Raw genomic sequence first — 19,879 nt, 5'->3', positions numbered from 1 at the left:
TGAAAATGTAATTTCATTATTTTTTACAAAGATAAATGACAAAATATGTTCGCAGTTACTTATTATCAAGGTCATGTATATTTACTTAAAGCAAGTGTAACACAAAAATCTACAGTATCTTGTTGTGTTACTTTTGACTAACATGATCCCGAAGTTCCGGGATAGTCACAGAATGTTTTGCTCATTTTTCTGTGGCATTCTCACGGATCTCCTAATTTTTCCGTGGCCGAAGCGAACAATGGTAAGAAAATACGACAAAACAGTTGAGTAACCAATCCGTGAGGGCCACAGAAAAATGCGGAGATCCATGAGAATGCCACGGAAAAATTTGCAAAATATTCCTTGACCATGCCACGGAAATTTGTGAGATCAGGTAGCCCATTGTTTCATTTGTGACTTTTTACATTTTCTAAGGGATATTAGGAGAAACATCTGAGACAAAGTTGATACTTTACTTATTGTTTGTCAACTATTGTCTCATTTGTGACTTTTCCAGTTTTCCAGGATTTTAGGAGAAAATCTGACACAAAGCTGACCATTCAATAATTTTCCTCTTACTGTTCGTCAACTTTTGTCTGTTATTTATTTACGTTTTCCCGAGAAGTTGATACCTAAATGTTCTTTCTTTTTAAAGAAAGTTTGTAAATGTAAATGATCTTCCTCTTTTACTGTTTGTCAGTCATCAATTTTTTCAGTATTCTAAGGGATTTTAAGATGAAGGATTTGATCCATAACTTGATTTAAAAGTCTATATATAAGCAACATTTGGGTACTAAAAAGAGCATTTCCGAAACTTATGTCTATTCTTATCAAAGTTACACGTCTAATAGAATGAACCACTAATGGCCGACCTGAGAACTTCTCTTTATTTCTTAATAAAGCTCTTCCTGTCTCTTTTCCTGCCACCAATGAGCGACATCATCTCTTCCCTTCTTGTTCTCCTTCTGAGAAACAGGGTCTACCCACAGAGGATTAGCTTCCTGTCAGAGGGTCCGTCTCTTAATGAGTGGGACTTCACATAACCTTCAAACTGGGCCGTGGATCCGCCCAATGCCTGACAGCTTGGCCCATCTCCCCTTGCACCAATAAATGTCAAGCGTTCATCTCTCTTTCTCTCTTTCTTCCTCACCCTCATCGCATGCTTGGTCTTAACAGGGGTCCCATAAATCTAAGTGCCCCTCTTTTCTCAGGTCCGAGTCAGTCTTGAGAAATGACAGCTCTATGGAGCTCATTTTTATTCTTTATTTCATCTCTCCCAACTCTCCCTGTCCATCTTTCCGCTTTGTATTTAAAGCATTGATACGGTGTCCGTTTGCCTATAGGGCTTGGGGCGTGAAGAGTGACTTCATAACTCACCTTAAATTTAAAGAGAGAAAGAAGGGGCGAGAGAAAGACAGAGGTAAAGAAATTGAATGGGTTGTGGGGTTACTTGAAGGGCACGCCAATGGCTTTGTCATGTGAATGCAGTTTCAATGTGATCTTTGGCATCAATTTTTTATTACATAATCCATCACTACAATCAGGAGTGGGGGTTTGTATGTTTGTGGCGGTGAGTGTTTACAAAGCGCTGCAAAGGATTATGGTCCGGTTTGTTTTTTTCTACTTCAGAAGAGGAGTCGCTAAAACCCTTGATGGTCTGGAGGGCATATAGACCCTATATAATGTCTTTGATAACATTAGAGGAAAACCCATCCTATACCCACATGTTCTGTTGCTATTGACTTTATATATTTGGGGTCTCAGACACCCCAACGATTTATGTTTACAAACATAAACAAATTTAAGAGGAGTTCAGATGCAAAGGCTGCTAAACACCACCTATGTCAAAATGAGATATTATATTAACCGAATGTTTTCTGCACGTATTGTACATTCATAAAATACCTTCGCTTTATATCCGCTTCATATTCAGAAATACTGGTTTGTAGGGCTGGGTATCGATTCAGATGTTCCAGATCGATTCAATTTCGATTCACAAGCTATCAAATCGATTCGATTTTCGATTCTGGTTCTTGATTCAACTCAATGAATATAGATTTAATACAAATACTATATTAATAAAAAATAACAGTGAACATAAGTTAACAAGTGGGTAATTAATAAAAAGAAATTAAAAGCCACAACACTATCGTTGTCGTCTTGCTTGCGAAATCTAAAATGCTTCCATACCTCTGACTTTTTATGTGAAGGTGGCATCAACGTCGATGACGCATCTAAAACCGCCATTTTAAGCACTAAATGAAAGAATGACAGCTCGCCTCTCGCTGCTTGGTAATATCACGCAATGCAAAAAAGAGGGTGACATCTAGTGAAGAAGACTAGTAATTTGATTAACGTTCAATGTTTGCAGAAAAAAAGAAAAAAAATCGATTCTGCTCTTTGAGAATCAATTCTGAATTGACCACGTAAAAAAACACGATTAATTGAAAAATTAATTTTTTTGCCCAGCCATACTGGTTTGATGCAAAATCCATTAAGAGTCGGATGAAAAAAACTTGTTTACAAAAAACTAACAAAGAGTTTTGCTCCTAATATAAAAAACTATTTTCCTTAGGGCCAGTGATGGGCAGGTCAATGTATAAACAACCCGTACCAGATCAACATTTTCGACTAACCTGCACGCAACTCGGACCACCAAATAAAAAGTACCTTCCTGGCCCGCATTTTTTTAAAAGTAGTAATTGTTTAAAATAGTTAATTGCCATCTTTATTTCAAACAACCTGAATATCATAAAAAAAATATTTTGTAACCACGGGTAACCGCATCACTTTTAGGGACCATTTTTTTCTGACAGTGCAAAAAAGATCCAAAATGTGGTACCGTAGACATCATAATGTTTCTTCTCCGGACTCACTTTAGACTTGTTTACTGTGTAATACTGAAAACACATTCATCAGTAATTGACTTTAGTTCTTTGTTAGGGTGGCCAGTTATAGATTTATCCCTCGGCACAGCAAAGCTTAAAGTAATTAGGGTGAGAGCTGTTTAAAGGACCCGCGTGTATGTTGAACAAACTCTGCTCCAGTATATCATGTGTTTAAGGACACTTCATTCAAAAACAGATGGTATCATTTACTTACCATCATGTCTTTTTAAACCTGTACTTGTTATCTGCTGTAGGGTACTATAAAAGTAAATGGTGACCACAGTAAATAAGACTTTAACGGCAAGATTTAATGAAGTCAAAATTATCAAAACACTTTACAATTTTATCAAGTTAGCTCCTGTATAGCTTAGTGGTTGTGTTAGTGGCCCCAAATGTCTCCGGACACACATACTAATAAAAGAATTAAAACGTATACACTGTAGGTTGCTTTATCAGCTAAATGCATAAATATAGACATTTATGTTATTTTTATAGTAGTTTATTGTCATTTTTGGTGGCTTGGATAACCTCCTCTACAAGGCGGACCCTGTACCGGGTCCAAAATAACTTATTATGACTTAATTTTTAATGGTCTGTCATGGGAGATACTGTTTGAAAGCTTAGAATCTCTTCTCTACCGGTTTCATCATATGAAAAACAACATAAATAATAGTGATGCACCGATGTATCGGCCGCCGATATTTATCGGCCGATTTTTTATGAATTTGAAACCATCGGCATATCGGCAATAGCACGAGAAAGGCTTATACCGATTGTTTATTAATTAACTGCATAAAGAAATCCAATATATGTAAAAAAAAAAAAAAAAAACGAGTTAATATTGTTAATAAATTAAATGCTGAATAGCAAAAACCACCTTTGAAAGTTGTCATGCTGTCTTATTATATTTTATATTTATATTATATTTTATATTTTAGCTTAATTTGTGCCTCTCTTATTATGTTGGTCAGATGAATGTTAATTAGATCCAATCCATGTTCAGTAAAAATAATTTGATGCAGAAATAAACTAGCTAACAGACTAACTGTATAGTACTGTATACAAGTGTTTAATATCGGTATCGGCCAGAAGTTGTCTGTTTAAATCGGTATCGCCCCCCCCCCCCCAAAACAAAATCCTATCGGTGCATCCCTAATAAATAACAATATTTGTCACAAACTGCAACTTTTTATGTAACTTCAAAGGGTTTTCTGTAAAATGATATAAAGAAATTGCATTTATTCCACTATATGGTTATGGGAACAATTAAAAATTTTGCATAAAAAATCCCTTTTCCTCTGTAAGCTGACATTTGCTGGAATCAAACAAAACTGTCTGCAGGTTGCTGGAGACACTTTCAAATACAGATTTTAGAAAAAAAACATCAAAAAGCGCCTTTTTATTTTTGCGTTTATTAGAGGACTGACAACATATACAACCATGTTTATTTCAAAGGGTTTCGGATACCAAACTTTTGTATGTATACCTCTGTATGTGGGTATGAGAAGCTTTTGAAATTGGGTAGGCCAAATCCAGGCGGAAATCCCCAAAATAGCCTCTGTGCTTAAGAGGTTAATAAATTGATAAATCTTTGAAACAACCAAGCATTTTTGACTAAAGCAGTGCTGTACAGTCCTTTCCTCTTTATGACGAATATCATAACCATAATGCTCATCTTAAGACAATCGCCCTTCATCTCTGCGTCTTTCTTCTTCGTCATTAAGCAAAAGCATGTTCAGAACACAGCATAACAAATGAGACTCATTACTTTGACCCTTTAGTCAACCAAAGGCGTTTTTTAACATCCTCCTCTGGGGAATTGCAATTATTTGTCATTTTAATTCATCTGGTCAGACAGGGGGAATAGCAAAGGGATAAGAGCTTGTGTTCGACGTGGTAAGCGCTAATGATTCATGGTTCTGTCTCTGGCCCCAAATTAATATTTGAATGTAATTATTACTCCCTTTGCTATCAACGCACGGGCCAAATGAAATCATGTGAGGGAGGATTTCATTAATTCACAGGGAATTTAACATGGAAGTAATATTACAGGCAAACCACTCCTGGATATGAATGACTGGATTTGCTTTAAATATAAAATCTTTGAATCCTGAACTTTAAAGAAGATCATAAACTGATGTTCTGGCAAAAAATATTCAGTTGTTTTACACTGTCAGAAAAAAATGGTACCCTTTCACACAGTAAATCTTTGTACATAAAAACAGCTCATATTAGTACCTCACATATTGGTACCAAATGTATGCATATCTGTATTTAAATTGTATACATATGCGGACCTTTTTAAAGGGTACTGCCTCAGTGACAGCTTGGGACCATTTTTTCTGAAGCATGACCCCAGCAAAGGTTTTTAACACATTCTTACTGAAGCTTTTTATGAAATTAGGAGGAGATGCTTCAATAAGACGACTCTTGCTCATATTTTTATTTTAAGGGCCATTTCCATGTTAGATGGAATGGGATGTCTTCACTCTCATAAAAATGGTACAAACGCTGTCATTGGGAGATGGTAGTCTTTTAAAAAGGTCCAAATATATTAGAGTATATGTACATTTGGTAGCAATATGTACATTTGAGGTACTAATGTATGCATTATTTATTTTTTCTAAGAGTTTTGTTTAATATGATGCCTGCCCTGAATTGACTGAATGTCAAGTATATATCATTTCATATACCATAAAATCAATTTATGAGGACAATAAAATTTGCAATAACATATGTATTCCATTCTATATATAATTTTCTGGTTTTCTGTGTTTTTTCTTCATCTTTCATATTTTGTTCAAGCCTAGTTAGTGTATGCAGTACTATCCAATCTGTTGTGCTGGTAGTGGACCACGATACAAATTTTGTAGAACACTGCAAACCATTCTGTCCTTATGTTTGTAACCTAAATGGTCAATTATTTTAAATGCTTTTTATCCTAAACCATTTTTGAAACATATTTGTGATATCTGCAGTAAAGTGATAAATAGGCCCACTTGTTATTTTGTTAATGCACAGACCGATATTGATCGTATGAGCTTGAGGAGCGCAGCCTACATATCGACTGTCTGCCTGAAACAACGAGTATAAGTGATATAAGAAGTGGCTATAAGAAATACATAAGATATATAATGTCTCTCTTAGAAGCTAATCATCATTACATCATGTATAAAAAAGCTGGTGAATTTGCCGCCCATTTGTTCTTACAATGACGAAATCAGAAAATCCAGAAAATCTGCTGTTTTTTCTCTCTCTCTCTCTCTACATTTCCTATGTGAACAGGACAAGATCTGTGATGACAAGCCTGGTGAGGGAGAAGAGATGTCAGAGGGATGCTAGTGGTGGTCCTGATGCTGTCAGGTAACGTATTCTCATTCATGTGCCCTCTGCGGGTGTATTTATACGAGTGAGATGTTTAGATGATGCTTTATAATGCGTTTGTCAATCATACCGGGCAGAGGTGGTGTGATGGGTCACTTGAATAAAATCCCGAACAGCATCAGTAACCATGTATGGGTTTGCATCAGGTGTAACTTTCTATGATTTGGAATTTTCTCTGGTTAGTAGGTCATGGTTCAGTGCTTTATACTCCAGAGTTTTACTACTATTACCTAAATGTATGCAGGTATTTTCCATTCATACAGACAGGTTAATCCCGTACCTGTTGTCCATACAGTACAAGCTTAAAGGTGTAATAAAAATGCATTTTATGGCAGACAGTAGGTTGAGATGACAACCTGTTTGTCCTTGAGAGCCCGTATGAGCTGTACTGTTCAATGTGATTTATTGTGCGATATAGTTGTGCTTTTCAATATTGTTTAAAAGCAGGGCAGTGATTACCTCTCTAAGTTCCTCTGTGGTCTCCTGTCATACTTTCGCTCACTACCCCTGAGGGCCAGGACCTCTTTAATTGGTTTTGAAGGGATTGTGAACCCTTTTATCAACGACACACTTCATAACATTGAGTGTCAATTCAACTTCTAACCCAAACATAAACAATACCATAGAGGGGCATTCCCTTTGTTTACCTACTTTTTTGTATCTGTAAAAATTAAAGTGGGACATGATGAACACAAGGTCAAAAAACAAAATGGTCAAAAATGATCCCAAGCTACTACTGGGACACTACCCTTTATAAATGTCCTAATATGTATTATTTAAGTATACTAATAAGCACCATTTGGTATCTATTAGGTGTACTTTTTATAGTGACAGCTATTGGGACCATTTTCTGACAACTCAAAAAATAACCAGAAATGCAACCAAAATTTATTTACTGAACGAAAAGTATAAAAGTAAATAAAAATGTAGATTAATTTGTTTTTAATCTAAAATGAAAATGTGTCAAATGAATCCAATGCCATATGGGTGTGGGAAGTTGCTTTGTATAAAAGCATCTGCTAATGCCTAAATATAAATGCAATGTATGTTATTCAGATAAGCAGTCATGTTCATAAAGACCGTGTTGTCTTCCTCCGGCTCAGATCAACAGATTCTGTAGTTTTATAAAAGGCTTGTGATGGTTTCGGCGTAATATTGTGTCTACAGTAATAGCTCTGTAAATGTGAAAAATCTCTGCAATATTCGGGGATGTAATGGAGTACCTTTCTCCTTTCTGCTACTTAAACTTCACACACCTGAGAGGAAACATTAAACTCTAACTCAAGAGACTCTGATCTCTTTACTGAACTCCCATCACTATATATCCTCTATATGATCTACAGAGTAATACAATAATGCCATCATACTGTATGTATTATAAGCATTGTGCTGTATAGCTACCGAGAAGAGATGGCTTGTGTAAAAATATCCTTGCAGTAAATATTTATGTATATACTTTATTGCACGATAATGAGCATGATAATCAAACCTTTTAAACTAAAGCAGACACTTCCCTCTACTGGTAACAGATGGCTACTGCAACTGATGCTGATGTAGACTGATGCAACAAGCTAGAAGGACTGTAGTGATGAAAAAAAGAGATTCATGATGGATGGCTTAATCCAGCAGAGCATATTGTTGCCCTAGAGAGAACAATGTCTCTGGTGAAGATAGTGTATCGAGTAACACACATGTACAACAGCTATTTGTCCCTAAAGTTTCTGCCAAGGGCAGAACATAAAATAGCACGCTTAAATTGTCCAACCCTGCTGGAAAAACGAACAGAAATGGTTATAATGGGAATTGTGTTGGTTTTAATGGAAACTATAATGATCTCTGTGGGTCTATACTGGTAATGTGTTGGGTTCTAGTGGATGGGAACCATTAAATCTGGAATAAGATTCAAAACACACAATAAATTTAGTAATGGTTTAATGGTAAACAGCTGATGGTTTATAATGGTATTTGTAAGCTAAAATATTACTACAAACCTCTGATAAGCAATATCTTTTATTGTGATGACAACAACAAAAGGCAAACTTTGTAACATTTTAAATTGTACAACTGTACAATCGGTTTGCATTAATACACAGAACAATCGGCAAATGACCGCTGGGTGCACATGAAGTCACTTGTGATCTCTTTATATCCTGGAGCTTCAGTGAGTCCACTGCCTGTAAAGAAGAGAAAATAAACCTTAGCATCTGGTTTGTCTTAAAGGGACACTTCACTTTATTGAAAATATGCTAATTTTCCAGCTCCCCTTGAGTTAAACATTTCATCTTTACCTTTTTGAAATCTATTCAGCTGATCTCCAGGTCTGGCGGTACCACTTTTAGCATAGTTTAGCATAATCCAATGAATCTGATTAGACCATTAGCATCGCGCAACAAAAATAACCAAAGAGTTTCAATATTTTTCCTATTTAAAACTTGACTCTTCTGTAGTTACATTGTGTACTAAGACAAACAAAAAATTAAAAGTTGTGATTTTCTAGGCCGATATGGCTATGAACTATACTCTCAAACTGGCGTAATAATCAAAGACTTTGCTGCCGTAACATGGCTGCAGCAGGCGCAATCATATTACGCAGCAGCCGAAAATAGTCCCCTTAGTAACTTTCAATGCGGCAGTAACTTTAAATTTCAACATTTAATTTTCTCTCTGTCTTATTACACAATGTCTTTTTTAGCGCAATGCTAATAATGGTCTGATCAGATTCAATGGATTACGCTAAACTATGCTAAAAGTGCTAGCGCCAGACACAGAGATTGGCTGAATGGATTCCAAAATCGTAAAAATCAAATGTTTAACTCTAGGGGAGCTGGAAAATGAGCATATTTTCAAAAAAAAGTGGAGTGTCCCTTAAAGATATACACAACTTTAGTGAGTAGACAATTTTTACCCTCTATTAAGTTGTAGAGGTTACAATAGTTGGTGCCTTGATCCGTGACAGCATACCAGCTCTCTGATACTGACATGGCCTAATGAAGTGGCTCATTAGTTTTTCAATGTACTCCAAAAACAACATAATTTTATAATATTTATAAAAGTGAAATGTATTTATTTATTGCATAATCCTCTCACTTACCGATACATGGCAGTGTGTAAAGAAACCATAAGAGACGAGTCTGAAGTTGATGTCTTCAGTATCTTTCTTTGTAGCTGTAGTGTGTTTGGCTGAAATAAAATGCACAGACGCAGACTGCAACTGCCAGGAGAAAGACAAAGCGAAATTGCAAAAAAATGACATTTATAAGCAGATAGATAGATAGATAGATAGATAGATAGATAGATAGATAGATAGATAGATAGATAGATAGATAGATAGATAGATAGATAGATAGATAGATAGATAGATAGATACCTTGTAGAGGCATTTCTCTCCTCCGGTGGCACAGGTCGACACTGTTTTCCACTTTTTAATCTGTGTGACAAGAGCCTCATAAACACTCCTACAAGGCAAACCGAAATACCTGCAGAACAGACAGCAAAGCTAAAGTGTTGTCCAAATACCGCAAATGTATTTAAATACTGACACCTAGTGGACCCAAAGTTATTGACCACTCATTGAAACGTTTTTGAAACACCCCCTCAAGACCACGCCCTTCAAAACCATGCACGAGGCGAGGCAGAGACGCCAGGAGATACGGTAATTATGTAGAGATGGAGCAGGCGCGGGGCAATGTCAGTGATGCATGTAAAGTGGAAAAAAACCTTACAGGTATCTTAGCTTTACATTGTTTATGTATTAGTTATTATAAGCAATGTTACACCTTTTTGTATATATTTGTTTTTTTTAATCTATTTTTTTACCCACTTGGGGTGCCGTTTTTTCCTTTTTAATGCTAGACCCGCAAATCACGTGACTGTGATGTACACTATAAACAACGATCAAATATACAATCTGCATATATCTGGTTTAAACTCTATAAAGGTGCTTTAGTTTAAAGATTTCTTTACAGTTCTTCAAGCTTTAACTGTTATTCAAGCTTAAATTACTTTTAAAAAGTCTTCATTATCCTCCTAAGACCTGAGCTTTGGTTTAGCTTGCATATTAGATTTCTTCCAGCTATTTTGGGTTTGGTAGAACCAAAATAATAACCGAATATTTTTCTTTGAACATTAAGCAGTGTAATTGTCCATGTTTGTGTACAACAGGTTCCAGTTACACAGAGTTAAGTATTATGGTGCAAACAACAAAAAATGTGATGTCCAGGTACTTTACCTCTTTGACATACAAATTTAGTGCTAAAGCTTACTTTTCCTTAACCAGGTTAGACATTCATAACAAATAAATCTGATACTTTACCACTCCACTTTGCACTGTGCATGAAGAGGTCCTGCAGAGCAGAACTCAGAGATCCCAAATGTCATTACAACAACAAAAAGCAAGTTAGAGAAACGTATCATGGTCAAGATTCCCAGCGAGTTACCAAAAACAGTGCTTGAAGTTTTAAGAGCAGCTTTTGCAATGAAACCGAATCATAGGATGGTCATGAGTGAGGCTGCGGGGGAAATTGACAAATTTAATTAGATCGTTATCTGATCTCTCAGAAAAGAAACAGGCCTAGGTGTGTGTGGACGTCCAACACGAAAACATAAGTCTCTGAAGAATAATTATGTTTTAAAGTGTGTGTGTGTGTGTGTGCAGGCAGGGCATACAGTTAATGGATGATTATTATTCTCTTAGATAAAAAAAATGGCCCATATTACATAAATGTCTTATTTAAAATGAGGAACAGAAACTGGAACAAATATTAGGGACTAAGAAAAAATATAAATCTGTGGTGATTTTTGTAGGGCAGTTCAACTATAAGCATTAAATCTCTGCATATGCAAGCAGGTTGTACTTTATTTTAAGTGGTTGTGGTTGGTTGCCTATGCAAATCCTCCTGCCACATTTTTTGGATATTGTGGGTTCTTGCTATGTGGTTGGCAAGTTTTTGAGGTGTCTGGGTATTTGGCTCAGAACGTAGTTATTAATTTGTAAACAGTGCAAAGAGTTAAGCTTGAAAGTTTAGCCCCTGGTTTCACAGACAGGGCTTAAGGCTAGTCTTACACCAAAACACATGTTTGAGCTCAACTAAAAATAACTTGCACCGACAGATCTTCAAATATGCCAGTGCCACTGATTTGTCTCAATCTCAAGATACACAGTTAGAACTTTTTCTAAGGCATGTTTATAAAAGACGCCTCAACTAGACTTGGCTTTAGTCTTGTTTTTGAAACAAGGCCTAAGTGTTTTTTTTTTTTTTCAAAAAAATCATAAAATCATTACTTCTCTTAATATGAATAAAATGGTTGCTGTATTTTGCATGTATTAAGCTGTTATGTTGCGCAGAAGAAAGATCATGGTCAGTGTGAATGGGTTCAGTGGAGGACTTGAGGAATAAAGGGAGCAGACTATTTTTGGCGAAATTGACATGTTGTCATCAGCATCCTCTTCCTGCGGGTTGCAGATTTTCAGTCCACACTCTTGCCCAGTGACCTTAAAGTTTTAAGACTTTTTTGCTGTAAATGTCACATACTTTTATTGTCTCCAGTTTATGCTGTGTGTGTGGCTGGCAATATAAACCTGGGGTAAAATGAGGCATCACATTTGTGGTAAGGGCAAGTGGAGCAGTACGCTCTAAAAGTGGGTTTATTTTTTCTGGTATGATTACTGTTAACAGACATAGATAGTAACCCAAATGAAAAAATACTGTTGTGTACTTTTTATATTAACTACATTAAACTGGTGTAAAAGTCCTATATAGTGTTTTTGAACCGTATGGTAAATATTCAAGTATACTACATTATTTACTACAGTTTATTAATTCACTATAGTTTATAATAAATACTGTTGTATATCTAAGGAATAATTGACGACGGGCCATTGAATTATAAGAAAATAATGCACACCCAAGGTGCAATGCGGCACGACACGAAGCGGAGTTATTTTCAAATAATTCAAAGGACCAAAGTCAATTATTCCTCTTATACCACTGTTACCAAAAACATTGCTCTGGTGCCTATTGTTAAGACATTTGACAAGTTAGGTGTGCGGTTATCAGAAATTAATGCATACCCACGGAACATTTCTCAGCCAGTCAGAATACAGCATTCAACAGACCTGTGGTATAAATTATATTAATAGTATTACCTAGTATATACGTAAGCAATAAGGTACGAGAGGCTGTTACTTATTCACGATACAGCACTTGCCTCAAGTACCTTATTACTTTTATAAAACAGTTACCACACAATATTATAGTAAAAAAAATATTAGTGCAACTTTCATGAAGTTAAATCAATAAAAAGCATTCCTTCCGCTATAAAAAATAGTCCCTGACCATGAACAAAAATGTGTTCCAATATGTAATATGCATGAAAGCTCAAATAAAAACAACAAACCGATACATGTGGTTGCTAAGGGTGTTGCTAAGGGCGCAGTGATATATAGAACCGTTGGGTGAAGCAGTCATAGTCGTGTTTTATCGTGAATAAAGCACACCTATTGACCAATCAGAATCAAGGATTGGAACTAGCAGTTTTATAAAGTATTTTATACCACGGGTCTGTTGAATGCTGTATTTTGATTGGCTGAAAAAAGTTCTGTGGGTATGCATTAATTTCTGATAACTGCACACCTAACTTGTCAAATGTCTTAAAAATAAACACCAGAGCAATGTTTGTGGTAACCGTGGTATAAGAGGAATAATTGACTCCGGTTCTTTGAATTATTTGAAAATAATGCACACCCGCGGTGTAACGCATTACACATTGGGTGTGCATTATTTTCTTATAATTCAATGGCTCGTCCCCAATTATTCCTTACATATTTGATGTGGGAGATTTTGCTTTATACTAGGCAAAACTTTATGGTTTTATTATAGTAAAATGTAGTAAACATGTTTTTAGGCATATTGATTCTAAAAATGTGGCTACAAAAACAAGGTAAAACTATGGTTACTGTGGCAAAATCATGGGTAATTTGTGGTAACTAACATGTATATATGTATATATTTATATCACTTTTTATTTGCATATTTAATCAGTTGGAATAAGATAATTTGAATATTTTCATTTTTCCTATTATAATATTTGTTTTGTCTTTCATTATGAATTATTTAAATATTTCTTAAACTGTTTTTAAATTACCAGCCCAGATCTGTAAACCCCCACATGCTTCATAATAACTACATTTGGTCGCATATGAGTATAGAAATGTACTGCAGAATCTGTCATACTGTAGCTGCAGCAGAGATCTATGTAAAAGCAGAAACTAGAAAGGCACTATGCATTAAAAGAGTGTTTCAAAATGGGCGGGGTGTAGTGTCTATGTGGTTTGGTACGATGGGTCTAACTAATAATAGTCACACGTTTATGTTTTTTCAAATGAAAGTAAATTGACGTTTCTATTTATGATGTTAAACAAGTAAAGTATACTCCATAATGCTGTTAAAATAACGCCGAGGTGGTGGTGATCCACTTGAGTCACGTGATAGTCGTTGTTTTCCTCAGCGCTGCTGTAAACGGTTTGAATTGAAACCAATCACAGTTGTTTGTGATGACTGTGTAAGATTTTTGATAATTATTTTACAAAGATCGTTAGTCGTAGTTTTTCTTATATTTTTATCAGCCACTGACCTGCATAAGAAACGCATCTGAATGATTATACTCTAAGTCGCATAAATATATCCAAAAGATAAATAATATATAAATGGGGTTCAATGGAAACTCCGGCGTTTGGAGCCCCCGCGCGCCCCCTGCAGGAAACAAATGTCGTGTTGCATAGAAACACCAGCGACATGCTGTTTCCTCGCGCCCGATTGTAAGGGTCACTGCAAATCAGACATCTGTACATATCATCTGTTTGCTCGATGATGCTACGGCAGATTCCAGAACAGGTAACGATACATCTGTAACCTTGAGGTATTTTCTCAATGACAGCGGATGCATCAAGATGCGCGTGACGCGTGATTTGGAGAACAATTTATCATTGTGGGCGGAAAATGTATTCCTATGTTTTTTTTTATCATTATTTAACGTTATTTGTTGTTGTTTTTACGGGAATAAAATCAACGGTTTACTGCAACACGTCAGGTGTCTAGATGTCGTAGTGAAGTATTCTATTCTGTTCTATTCATATGTGTATGCATGCATCCAACCTGTGGATCTATTATTTTCCTAAATATCATATTCCCGCAGTTCAAGTGCTAGAGCATTGTGCAGGCAACGTAAAGGTCATGGGTTCGATTTTGGGGCACACTAATAAAAGAAACGCATAGATTGAACGCACTGTAAATTGCTTTGCGTAAAAGTCTGCCAAATGCGTAAATGTAAATGAATATGAAATAAGCAATGCAGAATGCAATATAATTGGACATGTTTGGGTCATATTTTACACCAAAATCAAAAGAAAAACATCAAAAATTTAAGTATTCCTTTGTTAATCTAATCTTATAATAATTATTTTCTTACAACCTAATAGCCTATCCAGTTTATAATTAACATAATAACAAACACCAAACATAATGTACTATAAATCAAAACAATAGTAGGTTAATTATTCACATAATTATAAAAATAATTTCATAATGACTTTTTAGTTTATTCACAGTGATTCAAAGTGCCAAAAGTATTTAAATGATTTAATATAAAATAAACAATTGCATAAACAATAGGATTCATCATTTAGGGAAATAAAGCGAATAAAATAATAAGTATTACCTTAGCTGATGATCTAACAAATCTAAAAAAAAAACTAATGTATTCAGAAAAACAGCAGTTGTTTAAATTGTAAGTATAAAATGTAAGAAATCTAACAAAGTATTTTCTCATCAGTCTCTTTAGATCCAGTTCAAGGTATTTTGGATCTAAATATGGACTCCATTTCCCTGCTGGGCAATAGCCCGGCTTGCACCAAAGTCTGCTTTCTACCCAATGGGATGAAGAACGGGTCCAAGGAGGGGTCCAGCAAGCCTGCCATTGCCATCATCGGCTCTGGAGACTTTTCCAAAAGTTTGACCATCCGGCTGCTTCGTAGCAGCTTTCACGTAGTCGTGGGGAGCCGCCAGCCCAAGAGGGCCGCCGAATCCTTCCCGCACGTGGTAGACGTGACCCATCACGAGGATGCTGTGGGGAAGGCCGACATCATATTCCTGGCCATACGCCGAGAACACTATTCCTCCCTGTGGGACATCAAACACCTGCTAGCGGGAAAAATATTGGTGGATGTCAGCAACAACAGACGGTTGAACCAGTATCCAGAGTCGAATGCAGAATACCTGGCTTCTCTCTTCCCGGAATCCATCGTGGTCAAAGGGTTCAACGTGATCTCATCGTGGGCCATGCAATCGGGTCCCAGAGACTCCAGTCGACAGGTAAAGATTTCAAACACCATGGGAGGGCTGGAGATCTTGCTAAAACATTGTGAATTGAAAACAGAAAGCCTCATGATGTCTGTTTAGGTCTCCTGGCAGAACTTCAGTACGATCTGTCCAGGACACAGTGTCTCAACCTGCACTTAGTCCAATTCTCCCTTCATAAATATCAGCTTTATACGGTGATGTCATTTTTTTCAATGTTAAAATCTATTTTCCTATCCTGGCTTAAGATGCAGAGAGAACTAGGTAAGCTATTTACATGGGGCTTGGCGACTGCGTGGTGCTTTCAAAACCATGCTTTGTTTGTTTGAGCATCGTATCCAGCCCAAAATAACAACATTAACTTGATCAATAGCACGTGTTTGGCCCAGGACTGTCTGTTTAAAACCAATAGATGAGGGGTGAAGTGTTTAGGTAACCAATATGCATTGCAATTCCCTTTTGGTGATGCTAGTGGCACAGGGATTTACCTGTTTTATTGTTTATATTGTAATAAATTGAATAATATGAGGATCAGTATTAAAGGAGATTTGGTCCTGCAAGACAAAGGAAACATCATGTGAAAATCAGAATAATGAATGGATGAACGGCCCTCTGTGCAAACTCTCAGCTGTGGTTTTATTAACCAAATGAAAGACTCATTAAACTGACTGTAAACCCGCTCATATTTCACAGTCTACTTCTGAAACTTTATAAGCTCAGTGTATTTGTTTCGCTCTAGTTTTATGCAATCTGTTCTTCTGAAGGGGCTCAAAATAGCCGTAGCTTAATTGGTACAGCATTGCGTTAGCAAAGGCCATGGGTTTGATTCAAAAACAACATGCATGCTAATAAAATGTGTACCTTTGGATGAAAGTGCCAAATGAATAAATGTAGTTTTTTTTTTTTAATCTCATGAAATCTTTGCTTGTAATCTGTCTGTCTAGGTCTATATTTGCAGTAATTCAGTGGACGCCCGGCAGCAAATAATCGAGATAGCCCATCGGCTCAACTTCATCCCCGTGGACATGGGCGCCCTGTCTTCGGCCAAAGAGATCGAGAGCATGCCATTGCATCTCTTCACAGCCTGGAAAGGGCCGGTTTTGACCGCAGTCACCCTGTCCATCTTCTTCTTCGCCTACTCTTTTATCCGGGACATTATCCATCCTTACATGAAGACCAGACAGAGTTTTTTTTACAAGGTTCCTATGGAGATCGTGAACAGGACGCTGCCCGTGGTGGCTATAATTCTGCTATCGCTGGTGTACTTAGCGGGACAGCTGGCTGCCGCGCACCAGCTCATCTATGGGACGAAGTACCGGCGGTTCCCACCCTGGTTGGAGGGCTGGTTGGAAAGCCGCAAACAGCTCGGTTTGCTGAGTTTCTTCTTCGGCTGCGTACACGTGCTGTACAGCCTTTGTCTTCCCATGAGACGCTCGGAGAGATACCTGGTGCTCAACATGGCTTATCAGCAGGTGTCCTACACTACATTCACCAAGAGCTTTAAACACAAGCTGATGTTATATGTTCTGTGCATTTTAATAACATGTAAACACTCTTTCTCTGTAGGTCCATGCAAACATGGAGAACTCATGGAATGAAGAAGAGGTTTGGAGAGTAGAGATGTACGTTTCTTTCGGCATCATGGGACTGGGGCTTCTCTCTCTGCTTGCTGTCACATCAATCCCATCAATCAACAGCGCCCTCAACTGGCGAGAGTTTAGTTTCATTCAGGTATAACTACAGACAGTGCGTCACCTCTCTCTTTTATATTTGATTAAAAATACATAATTATACATACTAAACATATTTATATATACAAACACATACACTGACCTAAAGGATTATTAGGAACACCTGTTCAATTTGTCATTAATGCAATTATCTAATTAATCAATCACATAGCAGTTGCTACAATGCACAATCTGCTCAGTTACTGGGATTTTCACTCACAACCATTTCTAGGGTTTACAAAGAATGGTGTGAAAAGGGAAAAACATCCAGTATGCGGCAGTCCTTTGGGCGAAAATGCCTTGTTGATGCTAGAGGTCAGATGAGAATGGGCCGACTGATTTAGGCAGATAGAAGAGCAACTTTGACTGAAATAACCACTCGTTACAACCGAGGTATGCAGCAAAGCATTTGTGAAGCCACAACACGCTACAATTTGCACAAGCTCATCAAAATTGGACAGTTGAAGACTGGAAAAATGTGGCCTGGTCTGATAAGTCTCGATGTCTATTGAGACATTCAGAAGGTATAGTCAGAATTTGGTGTAAACAGAATGAGAACATGGATCCATCATGCCTTGTTACCACTGTGCAGGCTGGTGGTTGTGGTGTAATGGTGTGGGGGATGTTTTCTTGGCACACTTTAGGCCCCTTAGTGCCAATTGGGCATCGTTTAAATGCCACGGCCTACTTGAGCATTGTTTCTGTCCATCCCTTTACTGTATGACCACCATGTACCCATCCTCTGATGGCTACTTCCAGCAGGATAATGATGGTCACTAAGCTTGAATCATTTCAAATTGGTTTCTTAAACATGACAATGAGTTCACTGTACTAAAATGGCCCCACAGTCACCAGATCTCAACCCAATAGAGCATCTTTGGGATGTGGTGGAACGGGAGCTTCGTGCCCTGAATGTGCATCCCACAAATCTCCATCAACTGCAAGATGCTATCCTATCAATATGGGCCAACATTTCTAAAGAAAGCTCCTTTAGCACCTTGTTGAATCATTGCCACGTGCCAGTTCTGAAGGCGAAAGGGGGTCAAATACAGTATAAGTATGGTGTTCCTAATAATCCTTTAGGTGAGTGTATGTACACAGTAACCATATTTACCCAGTGGACAAAACATTTGTATAGACAAGCAAATATACAAATGTGATATATACAGTAATTATGTGTTAAATAAATATAAATAATAAAATAAAAACATACATAATATTCCCAATTCTCATTGTTTTCCCAGTCCACTTTAGGTTACATCGCCCTGCTCATCACAACCTTCCACGCCTTGCTCTTCGGCTGGCAGCGAGCGTTTCAAGAAGAGTCCTACCGTTTCTACATGCCTCCCAATTTTGTAGTGGCGCTGGTGGTGCCCGTGACGGTGATCATCGGAAAAATAGTGCTGCTGCTTCCCTGTGTGAGCCGGAAGTTGAAGCGGATCAGACGCGGATTAGACTCCAATCAGCACCGCACCAACCACGAGAGATCGTCTGCTGCCCACGTATCGCCCGAGAGGGTCACGATCATGTGACCGCACTTCTGTCACTAATGTCAATCATGGTCATCTTTACACAATTCACCCCTCCAGTTCAACTATAACCATCAAAAGGAATCCCAGCATGCTCTTACAGAATTAAAGGTTTGTTTGATAGCTGTTTGTCTTTCATGAATAGGGATGGAAATCCATTTGACATTTTGGATACATATAAATGTTAGTCATGTGACCTCAAGGGCTGGCTCTTTAAGAAGAAAGTCATGTGACTCTGTTATTCACACATAATGCGTCTCTCATGATTTCAGAAAAAAAATCCCTTTGTTATCTTTTGTGAACCTTGCTTCGCCTCTGAAACGCTTTTCGTTTTTGGCTGATGTCTTCAGGGCCGTGGTCCAAAATGACTCTGGCTTCACAACCACAGCGAATTCACATTCAAGTATTGCATCATTCTGATATGAAACACACACTTTTCAGTTCATGGATTACATCAACCTGCTAAACGTGTTATTTTTATTATTCGAATGTCCTGTTTTACTGATAAATTCATGTTATGTGCTGTACAATTAGATGTGAATGTTGTTTTACAGTATGTTAAAACTGTCAGTGATCTCTGATCTGCTCAAGCTTTAGCAAACACCTTGTGCAAAAACATCAGAAATTTAGCATTTCTTATGAATTTTACTGGAAACCATTTTGTGTGTCACTTGGTAGTGGTGTAAATACTCCTTTATCTCACTTCATGTTTACAATGAGCATCAATAAACGCACTTCTTTCTCTCATTTCAGTCCTTAACTGTTTTGTGGACACATTTGTTGAGCTGTTTGGTAGTGGCACTTGTTTCTCTTCTTGTTATCAGCGCCATAAACTTATTTACCAGCAGATGGCACTACTCTTTCACTCAAATAGGGCATTATGGGTAATCTCTACTTGCACCTTGTGATTCAAGATGACAACTGAATCAGGCTGTCTTTAATATGATATATGCAATGTGGACACTTTATCCCCACAATGCATATCTAAACCCTTAGGGTTCTCCTCAAGACACAAT

The 19,879-nt window shown here is 37.2% G+C and overlaps 2 protein-coding genes across 3 annotated transcripts; one reads left to right on the top strand and one right to left on the bottom strand.

Annotated features, from left to right (window-relative positions):
• Positions 1-8,247: 8,247 nt before the first annotated feature.
• LOC135740581 (uncharacterized) lies at positions 8,248-10,729 on the bottom strand. 2 transcript variants are annotated; one of them, XM_065259039.2, is made up of 5 exons: positions 10,564-10,721; positions 9,619-9,727; positions 9,343-9,462; positions 9,157-9,235; positions 8,248-8,425 (listed from the first exon to the last, which is right to left on the bottom strand). In XM_065259039.2, the coding sequence occupies exons 1-5, from the start codon at positions 10,662-10,664 to the stop codon at positions 8,334-8,336; spliced, it is 501 nt and encodes a 166-aa protein (XP_065115111.1). In that variant the 5' UTR covers positions 10,665-10,721; the 3' UTR covers positions 8,248-8,333. The 2 variants fall into 2 exon arrangements, with proteins under 2 accessions (XP_065115111.1, XP_065115112.1); XM_065259040.2 differs by lacking the exon at positions 9,157-9,235 and having other exon boundaries at positions 10,564-10,729.
• A 3,293-nt stretch (positions 10,730-14,022) lies between these two features.
• On the top strand, positions 14,023-19,610 carry steap2 (STEAP family member 2, metalloreductase). Its single transcript, XM_065259038.1, has 5 exons — positions 14,023-14,143; positions 15,081-15,619; positions 16,549-17,076; positions 17,171-17,335; positions 18,579-19,610. Exons 2-5 carry the CDS (start codon positions 15,119-15,121, stop codon positions 18,864-18,866), a joined length of 1,482 nt encoding a protein of 493 aa, XP_065115110.1. The 5' UTR covers positions 14,023-14,143; positions 15,081-15,118; the 3' UTR covers positions 18,867-19,610.
• The last annotated feature ends 269 nt before the right edge of the window (positions 19,611-19,879 follow it).

This window comes from Paramisgurnus dabryanus, chromosome 22, assembly GCF_030506205.2.
Source record: "Paramisgurnus dabryanus chromosome 22, PD_genome_1.1, whole genome shotgun sequence".
Taxonomy (NCBI): Eukaryota; Metazoa; Chordata; class Actinopteri; order Cypriniformes; family Cobitidae; genus Paramisgurnus; species Paramisgurnus dabryanus.
Note: the sequence above shows the minus strand (reverse complement) of the source record. Positions and strands in the feature narration are given on the sequence as shown.

What these genes read in the sequence shown, in the direction of transcription:
- LOC135740581 (XM_065259039.2), bottom strand. Translation starts at nt 10,664, where the DNA reads ATGATACGTTTCTCTAACTTGCTTTTTGTTGTTGTAATGACATTTGGG. An exon ending in GCACAGTGCAAAGTGGAGTG is followed by an intron (nt 9,728 to 10,563) that starts GTAAAGTATCAG and finishes TCTGTTCTGCAG; the next exon opens with GTATTTCGGTTTGCCTTGTA. An exon ending in GAGAGAAATGCCTCTACAAG is followed by an intron (nt 9,463 to 9,618) that starts GTATCTATCTAT and finishes TTCTCCTGGCAG; the next exon opens with TTGCAGTCTGCGTCTGTGCA.
- steap2 (XM_065259038.1), top strand. Translation starts at nt 15,119, where the DNA reads ATGGACTCCATTTCCCTGCTGGGCAATAGCCCGGCTTGCACCAAAGTC. An exon ending in TCAACATGGCTTATCAGCAG is followed by an intron (nt 17,077 to 17,170) that starts GTGTCCTACACT and finishes CTTTCTCTGTAG; the next exon opens with GTCCATGCAAACATGGAGAA. An exon ending in GAGAGTTTAGTTTCATTCAG is followed by an intron (nt 17,336 to 18,578) that starts GTATAACTACAG and finishes TTGTTTTCCCAG; the next exon opens with TCCACTTTAGGTTACATCGC.